General features: G+C 48.9%; 1 protein-coding gene across 1 annotated transcript; it reads right to left on the reverse strand.

Annotated features, from left to right (window-relative positions):
* Positions 1–7,897: 7,897 nt before the first annotated feature.
* Positions 7,898–15,780, reverse strand: Ntsr2 (neurotensin receptor 2). Its single transcript, XM_046441713.2, is given in 5 exon segments — positions 7,898–8,250; positions 8,252–8,426; positions 9,397–9,487; positions 11,109–11,382; positions 15,120–15,780. Coding segments are annotated over 5 exon segments (1,452 nt in total). The 5' UTR covers positions 15,744–15,780; the 3' UTR covers positions 7,898–7,962.
* Positions 15,781–17,517: the final 1,737 nt, after the last annotated feature.

A 17,517-nucleotide genomic window follows, 5' to 3' on the forward strand; every position in this document is an offset into this window, starting at 1 on the left:
GTTTCTACAGATTTTGTGTAAAGTTTTAAAATTTATTGTTCTTGGAAATTATTCCACAAAAACTTTCATTGTTTCTGGCATAAATTTAATTGATCCTAATTTTAAAATTTTCCTTACAATCTCTATTTCTCCTTTTTTAAAGTTTTATATCTCTATTCTCAGTTTTCTTCTCGTTGGTTGGCTTTGCCAAAGGATTATTTTACGGAACTTTTCAAAGAATAAACTTGGTTTAAGTCCAAGGCTGCTATTCATGTTTTGTTCAATTACATGGCTTTCTACTCCCATGTGAGTCACTGGCATGAATCCTTCCAAGTCCTCTGAAGTGTGTTAGTACATGAGAATTCTTTGATGTTTCTTGGTTTTAGATTCAATGGGCTTAAGGAACCCATGTGATCATGGCAACGCTGGACTTCCACTCCTAAATTTTAGAGAACAAGGCAACTACGACTGCCTTAAGTATTTTCATAGGCAAAATTTTGTTTCTAGAATGTGTTATTTTATGTTGCCAAAACCCATAGAGGACTCCAAGTCTTACTGGAATCAAGGAGATGGAAGGGGAAATTTTTTTGGTTTTGGCAGTGCCAGGAAGCCCTTTGGTGCCTGAGGTCTGGAATCCATGATGTCTGCACTTAAATACAAACCAACAGCTCTGCCATCAAGGGTAAAAATGGTGCTCTGTTTCCCATCCAGGGAAACTTCTCTGCCTGATGCCTATCTCAGATGATGACATTTGGAGACAAGGAAGCCTTCCTGTGAAGGTAAGAAAGTTGCTTGGCAAGATGGCGGCCCAGTCAGCCCCACCAAGCCATGGTATTCACCGGCCTGCTCTCTGTGGCTCATCCGCTCTCCTCAGGCACGTACACCCCAGGTCAAGCAGCATGCTACCCCATTGCTTGGGGCCTATGGAACCCGCACCTGGGGAAGCACCCCCACCCCATGGTGTTTCTGCGGAGGCATGTCCTTCTCGACTCTGGCGAAGGCCAGCACCTCTCCCCTGTTCCCACCACACCCTCTCCTCATCCTTTCTCACTTCTGGCCTCTGGCAGCTTTTCTTTCCCTGCCTAGCAAGTGCTTCTCTCATTTCCCCTGTTTTTTTTTTTTTTTTTTTTTTGAAAATTTCAGAGCTGGTTCTAACCTGCTCCTTAGGTTGATCTCTTTCCTTGACATCTGCAGGCCAGGTCAAGAATGCATACTGCAACCGATGTGATTCTGCAATCTGTATACGGGGTAAAAATGGGAGTTCATGATCCACTTGAATCAAATGTATGAAATATGATATGTCAAGAGCTTTGTGATGTTTTGAACAACTAATAATAAAAAAGAAAAAAATAAAAAAAAAAAAAAGAATGCATACTGCAGGTTCCGAGTGTCCAGACCTTTGTTTTTCTAATGGACTTCCGGATAGTTGGTCTTCTTGGACTTCCCACAGTGAAGAGGATGAAATCATGGAGTTTGGAATTTGCCAATATCATCTGCTATGCAAATAAAATGTGTTCATCTTAACAAAACATATTTATCACTTACCACTTACATAATACGTTCTACTCCCTCTTCTAAATGCTTGGAAACATTAACTCATTTCCCTACACAAGATAAACTGCCCAGGAGCCATTCTGTCAGATCAGCATCTCAGCCAGGCCTGGATTTGATGTACCCATGTTCTTTCTGGCTGTCTCGTCTTGGCTGGTTTGCCCTTAAGAGTCTCAGAGAGGCCTCCTTGGAACATAATTCCTATATTTCCACCTACACAGAACCTGATATTCAGCTAAGTGTTTGAGTATTTCCTTTGATACCTCTTCCCCTCTCAGACATGTCCCAATTTTCTGTTAACCATTTGGCACAGCAGTCTCAAATTTTATTGTTGTTGTTGTTATTTTGTTTGCTTTTGTGGTACCGGGAATGGAACCCAGGGCCTCACACATGTGAGACCAGCACTCTACTGCGAAACCACACCCGCAGCCCCACGGCTGCCCCGATTTTAAGGAGACAGTTGTCTCAGTTGTTCCCCAATCGTTCTGACTACAGCACATATTTGTAAACAGTTGCGTGACCAGAGTTTCCTGGATCCTGGTTCCCTGGCAGAAACGTGCCAGCTGCTCTCTTTGCAGTTGGATTTGGCTTCCCTCACCATTTCTGATCTCATACAACCAAGACCTCACCCTCCTGGTTTTCCATGACTTCCTTAAGGATCCCCAGTTCCTGTGGTGTGTCTATACTGGCCTGCGACATTCCATAGTCATTGGTATCAATCTGGTTTGCCTCAAAGTTCACAACCTTTCTGTTAAGGAAGTCTCCCCCGGTCCCTAGGCTGCCTTCCTTTTTTGGCTCTTATTCTTCTCTGTTTCTACTGGTGACATGGAAGCACGCTGGCTGAGCCACTCGAGTTCCCGAGCAAGCTGGGTTTTGTAGAACCGAGTGTTCCAGGCACAACAGTGAAAAATCCTACTAGTTCTCAATATAGTGGCATGGAGTTACTGATCAGACGAAGAGATACAGAGTTTGAGCTGCATTAAAAAACATATGCGTAATTTACATATGCATTTTTGTATATTCATAGAAGCAGATGGGGATAATGTACCCCAATCTGTAGCCAATGGCTATGTTGGGGAGAGCCAGAGAGTGGCCATGTGCTGAAGTGGTAGGGAGGGGCGGCACAGTTTCTTCTCTGCCCTTCGGGATGGTTTTAGTCTTTTTCAATGAAAGAGGACTTGTGTGTAATTTGTATATTTTATTTCAAGAAGGAAGTTCCCCAGTACCCAACTCTCTCTCTCTCTCTCTCTCTCTCTCTGTCACACACACACACACACACACACATTTGTTAATGTCCCCTCTTTGTTTCAAAGATTGAGCTGGTGACTCCGGCATCCCCCAGCACAGCAGGATGACCCTAGTTCACATTAATTTATATAAATGTTACATATTTTGTGGATAAGAACAGAGGCGTTCAGTTGCCAAACACAAAGAAATGAGAGAAGGTGCTAATCATCCTGATTTGACCAGTGTTTGCTGTACACGTGGTGAAATATCACTCTGAACCCTGTTGGTATGTGCAGTTAATATGTTATTGTAAAAGTTTTTCGAGGAATCCCCACTCTTCTTCCATGGTTTCTGTTTCTGGAAGTCCTGCGACCCCATTAGCTTTGGGTCTTTCATATCTTGCATGGCTGCCGTCAGGCCTTGTGGACTCCTGCTTCCCGCTCTCTTTCAGAAGAGCGTCTCTGGGTCAGGAAACCACAGATTCCACACTGATGCTGTCAGTGCCTCCTCCCGCCTGCAGGGCCTCCGGGCATCATGACTTCCTGGGTCCTTCCTGCTGTCTATGCACCAGGTCTGGGAGCCACGACTCCTGTGAGCTGTGGGGCTGTGAAATGCTCATCTATGGGGGCAAATTGCCGTTCCTGGCCTGCAGAGCACCTCCGCCCTGTAGGTCCCGGTGTGTTTGAGTCTTTAATTCATGAATCAAAGAAAAGTCTAATTGAGGTCAGTTTTCCTAACTGGCAAAGCTTGCCCTTGGCCTTGCTTTTCGATTATTTGGTGGTTTTCCTCCACGCAGTGTGTCAGTGCTGGTCGGTGGGCACCGTTCCTTGGCTCACGTCTAGACACGATCCAAACCTGTACTTTCGGATCAATGTGCTCTTACCAGCTTCTTCCTAAAGTCATGTTGAAGAGGAAGCTGATGAGAGGCCTAAACTGGGGGTACACTCACCACCTAGAGAGCCCCCATCTACCCTTCTGGACATAGAAGATTAAGCAACTCCCAACTTCCTTTGGGCTGGAATGTGTGCTGTTTTGGTCAATAGAGCATTAGTTAAGCACTGACTGAGGGTTTTCAGCAGGTCTGTAATTAGTGGAAGTTCCCAGACTTTTGGTTTCCATTCTTTGCTCTTCCCTACGCTTTTATTTTTTTTTAATTTTTATTTTATTTTAGTTGTTGATGGACCTTTATTTATTTATTTATTTATTTGTGGTGCTGAGAATTGAAACCAGTGCCTCCCACATGCCAGGCAAGTGTGCTACTGCTGAGCCCCAGCCCCAGCGCCCCCCGCCACCCCCAACTCTGTTTCTAAAAGCTGCGTCAAGGTCTCTTAGCCAGGTGTCCTGTGGATCAGGAAGCCCCATTCCCTTCCCTAACAGCCCAAGCATAACCATTAACCCTCCTATGTCTTCCTTGGGGAGCACTCCAAGACCTGTGAGAGCCCTTCCAGAATAGTTAGTCAAGTCCTTCACCCACCCGAGTCTGTGCATCATAACCCCAGAAAGCTCCGGTTCAAATCTAACTAATTAGGAAGTCTTCAAAACCCAAGAAGAACGATCCAAACCAAACAGCCAAACCCAGCTCCACCTGAACTCAAGGTCCCAGTCGGAGTGGCTGCAGGTCTGAGTTTAAGGGTCTTCACGACGTGTGAAGTGAGGGGTGCCGTCACATAGTTCCCTCGAGGCCAGCCTTGGAGCTGTCTCCTCTGTTCCTCACCGTCCAGGCTCAGGGACACTTTTCTGATGTGCTGGTAGTCTGAAGTGGCTCACCAAATTAAAAAAAAAAATCCTCTGAATTCCTTTAGCAACTTAAGAAATGCTACAATAAAGAAGGAGAAATCATGCTGCAAAAAGCAACGTTTACACGTGGGTGTTGGAGTTCTTGTGGGGGATTATAGCAGTGGAGATTGAAATCAGGAGATTTGGACTCACACCTCAATTTCTTGGCCAGTTACCCAGCTCCCTAGAGACCAAGTTAGCTAGAAACTGAGCACTGCACACTAGCAAACGCTCTGAGCTCCTACCATGAGCCAGACACTCACCACATGCCTACTTAACCATTATTTTACTTAATTTACACAACACTCTAGAGATCATTGGGACCACATTACAGAAGAAAAAAAAAACAGGACTCAGAGACGTTAAGTGACCTGTCCAAGGCCACCCAGCTATTCACTGACAGAAAAAACCCAGCTTGGTGCCTGCAGGTATAATCATAGTTTCATCCCAGCTGCTTCCCACCAACCGGGTCACTTCCACTGAAGGCAGCAAGGCTTCTGAGGTCCTCACAGGACACAGGGGTCCATCTAAACCTTTCTCACTGGGGCAGCTGGTTGGGCTGCCTGTTGGGGCGGTGCTGGGTGTGGGTATATGCCAAATATACCCCACTGTGTGCCATCCAGAGACTGGGCAATGCCAGCATTAAAGTTCAGAAGTCATTTTAAATACAGAGGCCTGAACCCCCTACATCTACCTTCGGATTCTGCAGGCAGCCTCGAGGGAGGACCATGGACCGAGGTGCCACCAGTGTAACGGCTTTCATTTCTTTCTCGGCCTCCTTGCTGGGGCAGACTTCCCAGCTTGGGGGAATTAGCATTTTAATGAACAAAGCAGTTGGAAAGGCCATTGTGGGTTTTTTAAGCCCTTCATGTCCAGAGAAAAACACAGAATTCTGTGACCGCATTTGTCATTCGCGGAATATGCTGTCCCAGATTCCCTTCTTTCTTTCTGGACTCTGGCACACACTCATTTTTCTTGCCTGGGACCTGTAGTCACTCTTGAGCTAGTTCTTGCTCTATAAAAGGGTCTTTCCCAGGCTTAGCAATTCCACTGCTAAGAAGAAGGGGTTCGGGTGGTGTTAGGGGTTGAATTAGACCTCTAAAGACACACGAGTCCTCACCCTGGCACTCAGCATGACTTACTTGGAAATAACCATGACCCTGAGTAATTAGCTAAATTAAGGTGAAGTCATCCTGGAGAAAAGGGACCCCCTCCTTGAGAGTGACACAGGTCCTTATGAGAAGAGAGACACACAGACGGCCATGTGGGAACAGAGGCCAAGCTCGGAGTAGGGGACCTAGAGCCAGGGAGCACCCCGGTTTGCCCAGCAGAAGCTGGAGGAAGCGAGGTGGGCCTGCCCTGGGGTCTCTGGAGATTCGACACCTTGATTTGAGATTTGTAGCTTCCCGGATTCTGAGAGAATGAAGGCCTGTAGGTTTGGGCCACGTTGATTTGTCATGGCTGTCACAAGAATCACAAGAAAGGAATCCGGGTGCCGAACCCTGGCTTCCTTTTTCAGTTTGGCCTTGGCTACCCAGGGTTCTGACTGACCCAGTGGCCCTGAGGCGAAATCTGAGGAAATAGGCTCTTGTGTAGCCTCTCTTGATCTTGGTCAGGCGAGGAAGCCGTCAAACCAGCCAGCACAGGGCAAAGGGACAGCACAGCGTCTTGAAATGTGGAATTCGAATCTGCATTTAGGACCTGCAGCATCCCTTTAAAATGATGATGCCACCATTTTTTTCAGAGGACGAATGCCCCCAATTTAATAGAAGTTATCTGTATGGTAGGACTGTGTGTAATTTTTTTTCTTTCATTCATTTTTTTATATTTCTGAGATAATGACAGATTTATCTACAGTCTTAAAAAATGATAAAAGAGACTTTGTGTACCCTGTAGTAGAATTTTGACATTGGTGGGTTTGTATCACTATAAGAATCCTTATCACATGTTCCCAACCATCCCCACCTTTCTCCCTCTCCCTGTCACCACACCCCAGGGCCTGGCAATCAGTACCATTGCCTACATTTCTCTCATTGTGACAGCTGCTATTTGGTGAGCTCTTCTGGTGGTGGTGGGTGTAGCACTGAGCATCTGTCCATATTTATGATGTCATTTAACTCTTAAAAGCCATGGGTGTCATTACAGTCACCCCTGGGTTAGATGCGGCAATGAGGCCCAACAGGGGACCGGTGGGTTTTGCTGAGTCCCACAGTCAGCAAGCAGCAGAGGCAGGGTTGCTCCCCAGACCCACCTGACCCCAGTCTAGGCTCTTTCAACCATGCTCAGTGCCACCACCCTGGACAATGGTCCGGGGAACTCAATTTCTATTTGAAATTTGTTCTCTAGAGATCACACACAGAGGATTATGTCAACAAAGCAAAACAAAACAAAGCTCACTTCACAGGGAGTGCTTCCTTCTCTCCATGTTTCTGAGTGCCTAGCATGACTGTGCCCAGACTGTGGGACAAAGACAGGAGTCCCCAGCCCATTCTGGGGTTGCCCACCTCCTTAGCAAACCCGCCGTGTTCATTGGGAAGGGCTGCACTTGACTTCTCTGAATCTGTGTGACCTGTACACAATGTTAGAATAGACTTTTGTCTTCTGTTAGCTCTTCTGGTTAATAAGGTGATCACATTATGGTTGTGTCATGAAATAAGATTTATACCCAACAATTCGTTAATGGTGGCCTAACAAGTAGGATTTGTTTGGGTGCTTTGCCATGATTCCCTTAGTTCCACCCTGTTGGCCCTGTAACCTTTGAGCATCTCTTGACATCAAGCTCTTGGGAAGCAGCAAGTTACAGAGACTGAGCACGGAGCTCCCTAGTCCCCAGTCCGGGTTCCAGGCCCTGAGTTATCAAGGAGTATGTGGAGAACCTTATGAACTTCTCTGTCCCCATTTTCCCACATATAAAGGTGCTGTAGTACAAGTTGAGTGTCCTATTCTGAAAATCCAAATTCTGAAATCTACCTCTTGTCCAAGATGGTGCAGGTGGCAGGACATTGGGCCCATGCTCTGAGGCAGGAAGCATGTGGCCGTTCCTGATAAGCCACACAGCCATTGTCCAGCTGCCACAAATCAGGCCTTGTACAGGCCTGAGTCCAGTTAGGGGGAAGCCGGTGATGCCCCAGCTTTCCAGAGCCCACAGAATGCTCCTCTTGGTGTGGACTGCTGTGTCCAGCTGGAAGAGGGTGGGGAGCTTTGTGCAGCTAATATGAGGTCACTGTTAAGCCAGACTGCTGGTCTGTCACTTGGGAAAACTCCTGGGACATCTGAGCGCAAACTCTATGAGCATGAAGCTACCAAAGCTTCCAGGAGAGCAGAAAAGCAGTAATAATGTAACAACCATGACAAAATGGCACGGGCTGAACTTTATTGAGTGTTGTTATGCCCAGGTGGTGCTGCTGTGCTCTTTGACGGTAGCTGTCACTAAGAGGTGGGTTCTATCTTTGTTATACAGAAGGGAAACTGAGGCCAAGAGGTGTTATGTGACTTGCCTGCAGGCTCATGGCTGGTAAGTGGCGGAGCTGGGGTCAGTGGAGTCCCTCTGGCTACACAGTGGAGATGATCAGTGATGATGGGCCTCGTCTGATACGCAGGTGACGGGCACTCAGCCATTCTCTCTCTCTGCTCATGCTTGTATCTCATCCAGGTCAGGGGATCGGGAGGATCCCCAAGCCATGAAGCTGTACCCACTGGGGTGGGACTCTGGGGCTTCCGGGGGCAACGGCTCCATGGGGTGGTGTTGGCCACACAAGGCACTCAGGGACTCCAGGAAGAGCCTCCTGAAGGAGGAGGACACGGCGCTGCACAGGACAGGTGTCACTGCGGAGCTGACGTAGAAGAGCGTGTTGGTCACCATGTAGAAGTAGTGATAGAAGTCATAGAGAGCACTGGAAGGGAAGCCCAGAGGCCTGGTTAGAGGGCCGGTCGCTCCTCACACGCTGCCAAGGCCTGTCTCCTCCGGGCCCAGGAAGGAAGGCCTGTTTTTGGCTGCCAAGAAGCAGCGTTCCGTCCCCACCAGCTGCCCTTAGCCGAGGTACTCCACCTTGCCTCTACAATTTGCCATCTCTGGCTGAATTCCTGACCTACACAGTGAGGATGACCCTGGAGAACGACAGGATGTATCCATCCAGGCCACTGAGATGCTGGGAGCCCGAGGGAATGGACATGGTCAGAGATGTGGTGTCACTAAGTGCTGAAAGTCTCTCTGAGAAGAAGCCTATTCCCTGTTGCAGGAATTCTTTGCAGTAGTAAGGGCTTGGCCACTGTGTGTATGAGCACATGTGTGTATAAGGGGTGCAGAGGGCTCTGAGAAGCAGGCCTCAGTTGACACAGCTATATCCTCAGGGCCTAAGTGGGATCTTTACTCTGTTGACTTCTACTTATAATCAGAGGCATTGTGGTTTCTAAAAGGAAGAGAATGGATTTTCTCTTTTCCAACTATGTCATAAAGGGTGTGCATGTCCTGGTCTCTGTCTCAGGAGCCTTTGTTAGCTCAAGGAACCACATCTGTAGTCCTCTGCTGCCTGTGACTTTGTATTAACATGGCCTTCACCCCTATCCCTGGCCTGCAGGCTTCTGTCCACCCTAGAGTCAGGATGCCCATAGCTATGACTACCATCTACAAGGCTTCTCACTCACATGGCCCCCACAGGGACAGAAGTTTCTAGAAAATACTGTGACTCTCCCCCCAGTTGGGATACTAAGAGTGCAGAGTGGGCAGGACCACCTGGAACACAGGCCAGAGATCCACAGGTCCTTCCAGAAACAGAGGGTCTCTCTGGGGAGCAGCGGCAAGCCCAGGCACAGAGGAGTGCTGCCATCCCTCCCACCGTGGCCAGGGCTGCCCGCCACACTTACTCGGTCCACGCCTCATCAGAGACGTAGCAGTACATGAGCCTGCGGGCGTGGTATGGCATCCAGCAGACCACGTACACCGCCACGATGGCTCCTGCAGGGCAAGGGGACAGAGAACAGGAGAAAGCCAACACATTCTCAGTTGCACCGTCTCCACGGGAAGAAGACACCCCAGGTGACAGCAGCCTTTCCCTGTGACTTGTACCTGGAGTCAGAGGGCAGGGAGAGAACTTGGCCATTACCTGATACACTCCTATCTGAATTTGTTCTTGAACTTTGTACCACCAAGTTCTCTGGGTGAATGTCCACTTCAGCCATGACCTGGACATGACATGCTTCCAGAGTCCCCCCCCCCCCCCCCCCCCCGCTGCAGCTCTCAGAATGTACTCCCTGCTCAGGGCCACATAGTTTCACCTGGTTGGTAACTACATTCACCGCAGAACTCAAATGTCCTTCCAGCCATGGAAAGGCCCTCCAGGTTCTGAGGGATAGATGGCACCATCATCCACCCAGCAAGCCACGTGCCACAAAGTCCTCTTATCTATCTCCTCCTAAATCCCATCGATTAGAGAGCTCTCCTCACCATCTTTCTCCATCCCCGTTGCTACCACCCAAGAAGCTCTGTCTCCTTCTCATTGGACTCTGACAACTGTTTCCTAACCGCCCACCCCCTCCCTCTTCTCCTCTCCCTTGCTCCACTGGAAAACCCGTTCTCTAGGCCAGCGTGGGCCCAGCAGCCACCACAAGAAGCTTAGTAGAACTGCAGGACCTCGGGCCACTCCAGACCTGGAGTCGGAATGTCTGGGTTGGCCCTGTGCGCTCTGGCTCGCTCCTATGTGCAGGAGCGTTTGAGAAGCACTGTTGTGTCCATCCTCCAAAGAGCCACCAGGGCAACAGATCTCAAAATGGACTCTCCCCTGTCACTCCTGGACAGTGACTCTTGATCTCTGCCCACCATCTTTAAAGCAGAGCCTGACACCTTCAAGTGCTGACTCTGCTACTTATCACATGCATCGCACCCAGCTCCTGGTCTCTGTCCATGCACAAGACCTGGATGTCACTGAGGGCACAGATCTAGCTCCCATTCGGTCCTTCCACACCTCAGTTTGTGCCTGGGGAGTAGCAGGTGCTTGAAGAGACCTGATTTCCTGTGCTTTTTAAAGTTCCAATGCTAGATTGTCCCAGATCCTCATAAAAACAAGCACGCAAGCAAAGAGATCAGTGTTGTAGGAGGGAAAGGGGAGGGTAAGGGGGCTGAGTTTGGGGACTCAATCTGAGGGTCCACACTTCCGAGCATGTGTTCTCTCACTCTAGCTGCTCCTTGGACTCATTCATACAGCTCAACCTCCAAACAGAGACCAGGTCTCTGCTTGTTTGAGTATGCGATTCCTGGGGCAGATGAGGACTTGCATGAACAAAGTTCCCACTTCTTCCTTTAATATCTCTCTGATGGGCTGGGGGTATGGCTCAGTGGTAGAGCACTTTCTTAGCAAGGCCCTGGGTTTAATCCCCAGCACCACAAAAAAAAGGTCGGGGGAGTGTAACATCCCTCTGAGCCTTTGCAGGAAGTCTATTGCTGAGTACAGCTCCCCTGAGGCATAGGAAAAGGAGGTCAGGAAGGACAGTGACTTGCTAGGTCACCTGGTCAGGACCTGGTGGAGGCAGCCCTGGCACCCAGACCTCTCTCCCTCGGGAAGTGTGACAGAGGACTTAACTGAGAACCCGGACGCTGTGCTGGAGGCTGCGGATCTGGCCGGCATCCTTGTGTCTCACCAGGCTGGGGTGGCCCCCAGGGGAGAGGGTCTTCCTCCATGTGATGAAGCCCAGGAGACCCTCCTCGCTCAGTAGCTCCAGGCGGCTGGGGATGGAGTTGCCTGGGGCAGAAGCTGATGGCACCTGGGAGTAGAGGGCCATCAGGTGGCTCACGGTGACCCCATTCAGGAAAGTGGTCAGTGCCAAGGGGAGCAGGAAGGACACCAGCACATTCACCTGTGGAGGCAATTCCAGGTCACAGAGGCAGAGCTCTGGGCATCAGGGGGCGCCCAGCCCAGAGTTTGCATCTGTAGAATTCAGGGCCAGAAGGGCCAGAGGATGAGGCTGGGGGATGCTCAGAAAGCTGGGAGTGGGCAATGAAGAGAGAAGAGATAAGGACCCTGGGGATTCGTTTAGGATGCTCAGCATCATTAAATAATAGGATTCTAGAGAGGAAAAGGGTTCAGAAAACAAAGGGAGGAAATTATATGGAAAATCCCACATTCAAAAAAGTTTTTCCCAAATTGAGCAATCTGAGCTTCTAGACTGAAAGGTTGTCTGAGTACCAGAACAATGTCCAGAAAGAGACCCACACCGAGGTTTCTGTGGACCTAAGGAAAAGCTGGAGTCAGGTGCAGTGGTCCACACTTGTAATCCTAGCAACTCCGGAGGCTGAGGCAGGAGGACCATGACTTTGAGGTCAGCTCCGGCAACTTAGTGAGATCCTGTTGAAGGAGGAGGAGCAGGAGAGGAGCTGGAAAAAGACTTGGGCACCCACTAGGGGAGCCAAGGGCAATGGAGGGAGTTCCCAGGCGCCCTCTCGTGCAGGAGCCTGGAGAGCCAGGAGGAAGGGAGCAGAAGGAGACAGGGCTCTCGGGAGGAGGACAGAAGAATAAAAGATGAACCTCAGGGGGCATCTGAAGGGTCTGAGCATATTGAAATGGCCCTTACTCTTCTGGTTAAAGAATTTGAAAATGAATTAGAAACAGATGCATAGAAAGTTAAGCAAATGAAAAAAAGACTACAGTACGAAGGTGAAGGAAACAAAGGCCACGTCAGAAGGAAAATACAAAGACAACAGACAGTGCGGCTCACTGTGAAGAATATTTACATAGCCACAAGAGGACCAACGCAACAGATCCAGCAGTGACACGCTTCTCCTGGAGGGATGGCAGGGCCGGGTGAGTGTGTGGGCGTGGAGGGTAGGGACATAAGAGCATCACCTTAGTGCAAACTATCTGAATTGGGCACTGTGCCTTTTTAAGGAGCTCCCACTCCTGCTTTCTTATCTCGATCACAAATCAGCAACACCATGGGAAGGATAAACCTATACTTTGCTGAGGAACTGAATGGACTTATATCAACAGCAACGTATTTAATTGTTATGAAATTGTCACTTTTATACTGGTCAACTCACAAAGCGAAAGTAAAAATGTATTCATAAATTAGTTCTTAATTATTGGGAAAATTATGATTCCCATAAATCTTTCTGGAAAAACTGTATAGCTTTTTGTACTTTCAAAAACCATGAGTTTTTTGGGGGGGGTGGAGGGGATGGAACCCACTCATTTATGGACAACAGATCAACTCACTGATAAGACATTGGGAAAAAAAGTGAGCCAAGATAACCCTAACTTGGATCTGGTTATTTTGTGTTAACGCATCCTGTATGTCAAAAGTTAAACTTTTCTTTACATGCTAGTTGCCGAACAATGGTGTTACTTTGAGAGAATTTGCATCGTATAAGGTCAAGAGCTGGCTCCTGGTGCATCTCGGGCTGTGCTGCAGTGACCTCCCTCTGCCCCATATCCAGGGAGCTGTGTATGCAGAACATTCCAACCCAAACTGTGCAGGTCCATGTCATTTTTAAAGTCCAGATCCAAAACAGGGACAGCCTGGAAGCCACTGGCCTAGTCTGTAACAAGAAGCAGGACCTGGCATTTGTGGCATTTGGGCACTTGGTTGTCCAGGTCATTGCCATGCCTCACCTGGCCTAGCAGGGAGCTGCACAGTCAGGCCTGGGCAGCAGTGCTCTGGCTGTTCCCTAGCAGCTTGGAACCATGTGGAGGCTGCTGGGGGTACACGAGTGTCGGCCATCCTCTGTGCTTGCTAAGATGTGCTTGGGCCAGAGCAGAGACCAGCAGCACATGGACAGGATGGCTGAAGTGTGAGGTCATGGCTGGTCCACCTGATGCAGTGGGAGGGCTGCATTTGCATGGGTCAGATTACTGCTCTGCTCCTGGGTTTTGGCTTTTTTTTTTTTTCTTTCCTAGACCTTTCATCTAGACCTTTTACCCTTTGCCCAAATTTTCTAAAAATGAGAACTGCCCAGTCAGTTCTGAGTCGATTATATTTATAGAGGCTAGAGTAAGTGCCTTCTAAAGTGAGTGGAGTGTTCTCTTTGAGCGTCTTTCCATATTCTTGCCAAGGCTGCAATTGGTATATAAATTCCCTTTGAAATCCTTTACAATGTTGAATGTTCTGGCCTCCTTATTATATCTGCACAAAATCCCATTAAACTGGATGTTCCGTCCAGCTTTTCATGGGGATGGAGATTACTAGATTTGATGATAATAAATATTAATTCTGACATTGGTAGTTCTGTAAACACACATCCTAAAGTCCATGTATCAGCAGCTTTGGGACAATGCCTTGTTCTAAGTACTTCTGGGACTTCAGCACCAGAATGTCACAACTGTTGGTTCTAAAGGTTCCAAAGACACATGAAGAAAAATAAGTAAAGCCCACGTTGGCAATCTGGACTCTTCTTTGCTTGGCACCTTCACCCATAATTAAAACATTTACAGGTTCTATATTCCTATGCAATGCCCATTAGCACATAGGTGGCAAATGTCACCTAGAAGCTGATGTAATAAAGACTTCATTCTCCCCCAGGGTAACTGAGCTGTCTTGGGTTAGAAGCTTCCTGACACTGAGTTCAAGCCAGAGTTCATGCAGAAGCCATCCTTCCCTATCAGCACGAGACAGAAACACTTTTCAAAGAGAAAGAGTATTTGGTTGCTCAAAATCCTCGGTTACTTTCTTCTTGGCTTTGTAGACATGACCCTGCATGTCTCAGCCTGCTCTGCAGTACTTGTATTCAAACAGGTCCTCAAAAGGCTCCCACCTGCTGGACAGATTCACTCTAAAGTGGCAGTCCACTGTCACAGCCTCAGAGGCAGGGAAGCCAGGCCAGGAGGCTGAGGCAGAGCATGCAAAGCCATATTTTGGGTACGTTCACCTGATCATATTTAATTATCAAAGGGGAGGCTGGTGTCCTGTCCTTGCCAGGGGGACAGACCTGAATGTGCAAATCCTACTCATAGACACATGAACATCTTTTTTTCTGAATCAGGGATGCTGCAAAGACAGCAAGAGGTGGAAGGACTCCCGGAGCCATGAGTACCTGACTCTGTCCCCAGGTCCCAGGTCTGCCCCATCATCCTTGCCCCAAATTTCTTTTAAAAGAAATCCACAAACAAAGGAAGAAACAGTCATCAACCATCGCTGCCTTATCCCTAGAGGAAAGTCCTGGGTTCAAGGAAGTGGAAGAATATGCTCCACTGGGCGTCCAAGAAATGTTAGGCCCTTGTTAGTCCCCAGAGCCTTCTGATTTCCCCATGCGGCCTCCTGGGAGGTTGGCTCCAGAGCGGTGTGGTTATGGTGACGGTGGTGAGGGGCATCTTCTGAGGCACGGTGGTCAGGAAATCTGCATTTTTACAGGCTCCCCAGGAGATTCTTAGGCCCAGTAATGTCTGCGCACCACTCTTGTAAGACTGGGAAGAACGCAGGCTTTGGGAGTTAATTTTGAGTTCAAATTTGTACTTTTCTCAATGTTTCACTTGGCCAATTCTCTCCCCCAAGTCTTTTGTAAAATCGGATGGTAACTCTCTTTTGTAAAATAGCGTTGAAACCCTCTGTCCCTCCAGGGGGAGGTGCGGGGACAGTTCCCTCCCCCAACCCCACCCACTTACCTGGATGAAGACCTGGAGTGTGGCGCGGCTCACTAGCACAGTGCACACGCGCGAGGAGGGCTCTGGCTCTCCGCCCGCCGTCTCCAGCTCGTGCTTCTGGCCCATGATGATGGCCATGGGCAGGGCGAAGCCCAGCGAGGCGGCCCAGACCAGCGACAGCAGGCGGCGGGTGCGCTGTGGCGTCAGCAGGCGGCGGGCACGCAGGGGCTGGCACACGGCCAGGCAGCGCTCGGCGCTCAGACTGGTCACGCTGAGCACCGTGGCGTAGGCGCACAGCTCGCGCACGAAGTAGTAGCCGCGGCAGCCCAGGTCGCCGAAGACCCAGGGGTAGTGGAACCACACGAAGTTGTAGAGCTCCATGGGCACGCTGACCACCAGCAGCAGCAGCGCGGAGAGCGCCAGGCTGAGCACATGGTAGCGCAGGCGCCCCGGGCGGCCGGCCCGCGCCTTCAGCACCACGTGCACGGACAGCGCATTGCCCGCGGTGCCCAGCGCGAAGATGAGCGAGTAGAGCGCGGTGAACAGCACCTTGACCCAGAGGCGCGTGTCCACGCCCAGCCGGGCGTCCAGGCTGAGCCCCGGACTGGGGCTGGACCTCGGGGACCGCGGGCTGCTGGTCTCCATCCGGCTCCCGCGGCCTGCGCTCCCTCCCTCTCTCTGCCCGGAGCCTGGGCGAGCTGCCCGGTGAGCCAGCGCCTCCTCCTCTCTGCGAACCTCCAGAACCGGGAGGACACGCCCCTGAAAGGAGTTCCTGAGCCAACGCGGGACAGTGAACTCCAGCTTCCCAGTTCCGTTCAACCTGGGAGAGCGCGCGCCGCTGGAAAGGGGCTTCTGCTGGGGCAGACTTATTTATTATGAGTCGGGTGGGACCCCACCGCTTACTGCTGTGTGTCCTTGGGCTGTCCTCCCGAGTTTCTGCTGATTTCCTATCATTGCATTTGGTCAGACTGGTTGTGGGTATATAAAGGAACCCTAATATCTTACTAATTTCTCTGTTGTGGGGCCGGGAGGCTGAGATTGGGTGCCAGCAGGGTGGGAGTCTCAGGAGAACTCTCTTCTGGCTCAACAACTTGTCATCTTCCTTTTGTGTTCTCACATGGCGGGGAGAGAACCGGAGAGCTCTCTGGGCTCAGGAATTTAGGCTTAACTTCACTGAAGATTTACAAATAATCTCGGTGTGCCTCATTTTCTCATCTCATAAAACAATGAAATGGAATTAGATTATTCCCCAAAGTGGTATGCAGATCTCTAGGGGTCTACAACCCCTTCCCAAGGATCTGCAAAGTGAAAACTATTTTCTCAGTGACTCTCAAGCATGGCCATTCCCTGTGCTGGGGTCACACTGATTGCCACCTGTGATGGTGCAAGGCTGCAGGTGCTCCCCTTGAACTGTACCAGACTCCATGCTCTTTATCACAAGGACTTGCCATCTAAAAAATCAGCTGGGCTCCCATAAGGATACTCTTGTCCTTGATGAAGCAATAGAAGTTATTAATTTTTATTAAGCCTTGACCTTTGAGTGCCCATCTTGTCGATGTTCTGTTTGTGCACTGGGAAGAACGCACAGGGCACTTGGGCTATGTGTGATGGGCAATGGCTGTCCCAACAGGAAGAACTTGTGCTCTCTTGTCACAAGGTGCACTGATGTTTTTTCCCGGGGGCACGATTTTCACTTGAGCAAATGGACAACAAACTTTAGTCATTTAGAGCTAGGTAATTTGGTAAATGTTTTCTCAAAACTGAGTGCCGTCAACCTGGCAGGGAAAATCACAGCAGGTATGTTGCTAAGTAAATTTGTAATACTTGAGCTTCCGACCCAGCAGAAATCAGAACTTTGGACCATTGTATGTGTCACCACGAGCTTGATGTTTTCCAGTATTCAAAGTCTCTTCTCATAACCATGGTAATATTAAAACAATGTGATTTTCATAAAATATGTAAAGGAATGTATCAACATTTGGGAGATCTTCATACCTACGTGAGCCAGCATTCTACAGATGTTACAAAATCATGCATGGGTAAAAGATGCATTGAAAATGGAAAGTTGATCAATGGGTTTGAATATAACCAGTTATGGAAAATTCATTGATATATTTTCAGTTTCCCTATTGTAACAATGTTTACGAAAATGCTGCTATTCAAAGTGGTATAATATTAAATACCCACAACTCTTTGGGAGGTTATTAAAATACTCTCCTCTTTTCCAACTACATGTCTGTGTGAGGATGAATTTTCTTCATATACATCAGCCAAAGCAACATATCATCATAAATTGAATACAGAAGCAGAAATGAGGACCTGGGTCTTAAACTGGACTAGACATTAAAGACATTTGCAAAATTATGAAGCAATGAATTATTCCTCCTTGCTATTTTTATTTGTAAATATGGCTATTTTA

The sequence above is a fragment of the Marmota monax genome, unplaced genomic scaffold, assembly GCF_021218885.2.
Source record: "Marmota monax isolate L192 unplaced genomic scaffold, Marmota_monax_Labrador192_F-V1.1 WCK01_AAM20220418_F8-fsc00010, whole genome shotgun sequence".
Taxonomy (NCBI): domain Eukaryota; kingdom Metazoa; phylum Chordata; class Mammalia; order Rodentia; family Sciuridae; genus Marmota; species Marmota monax.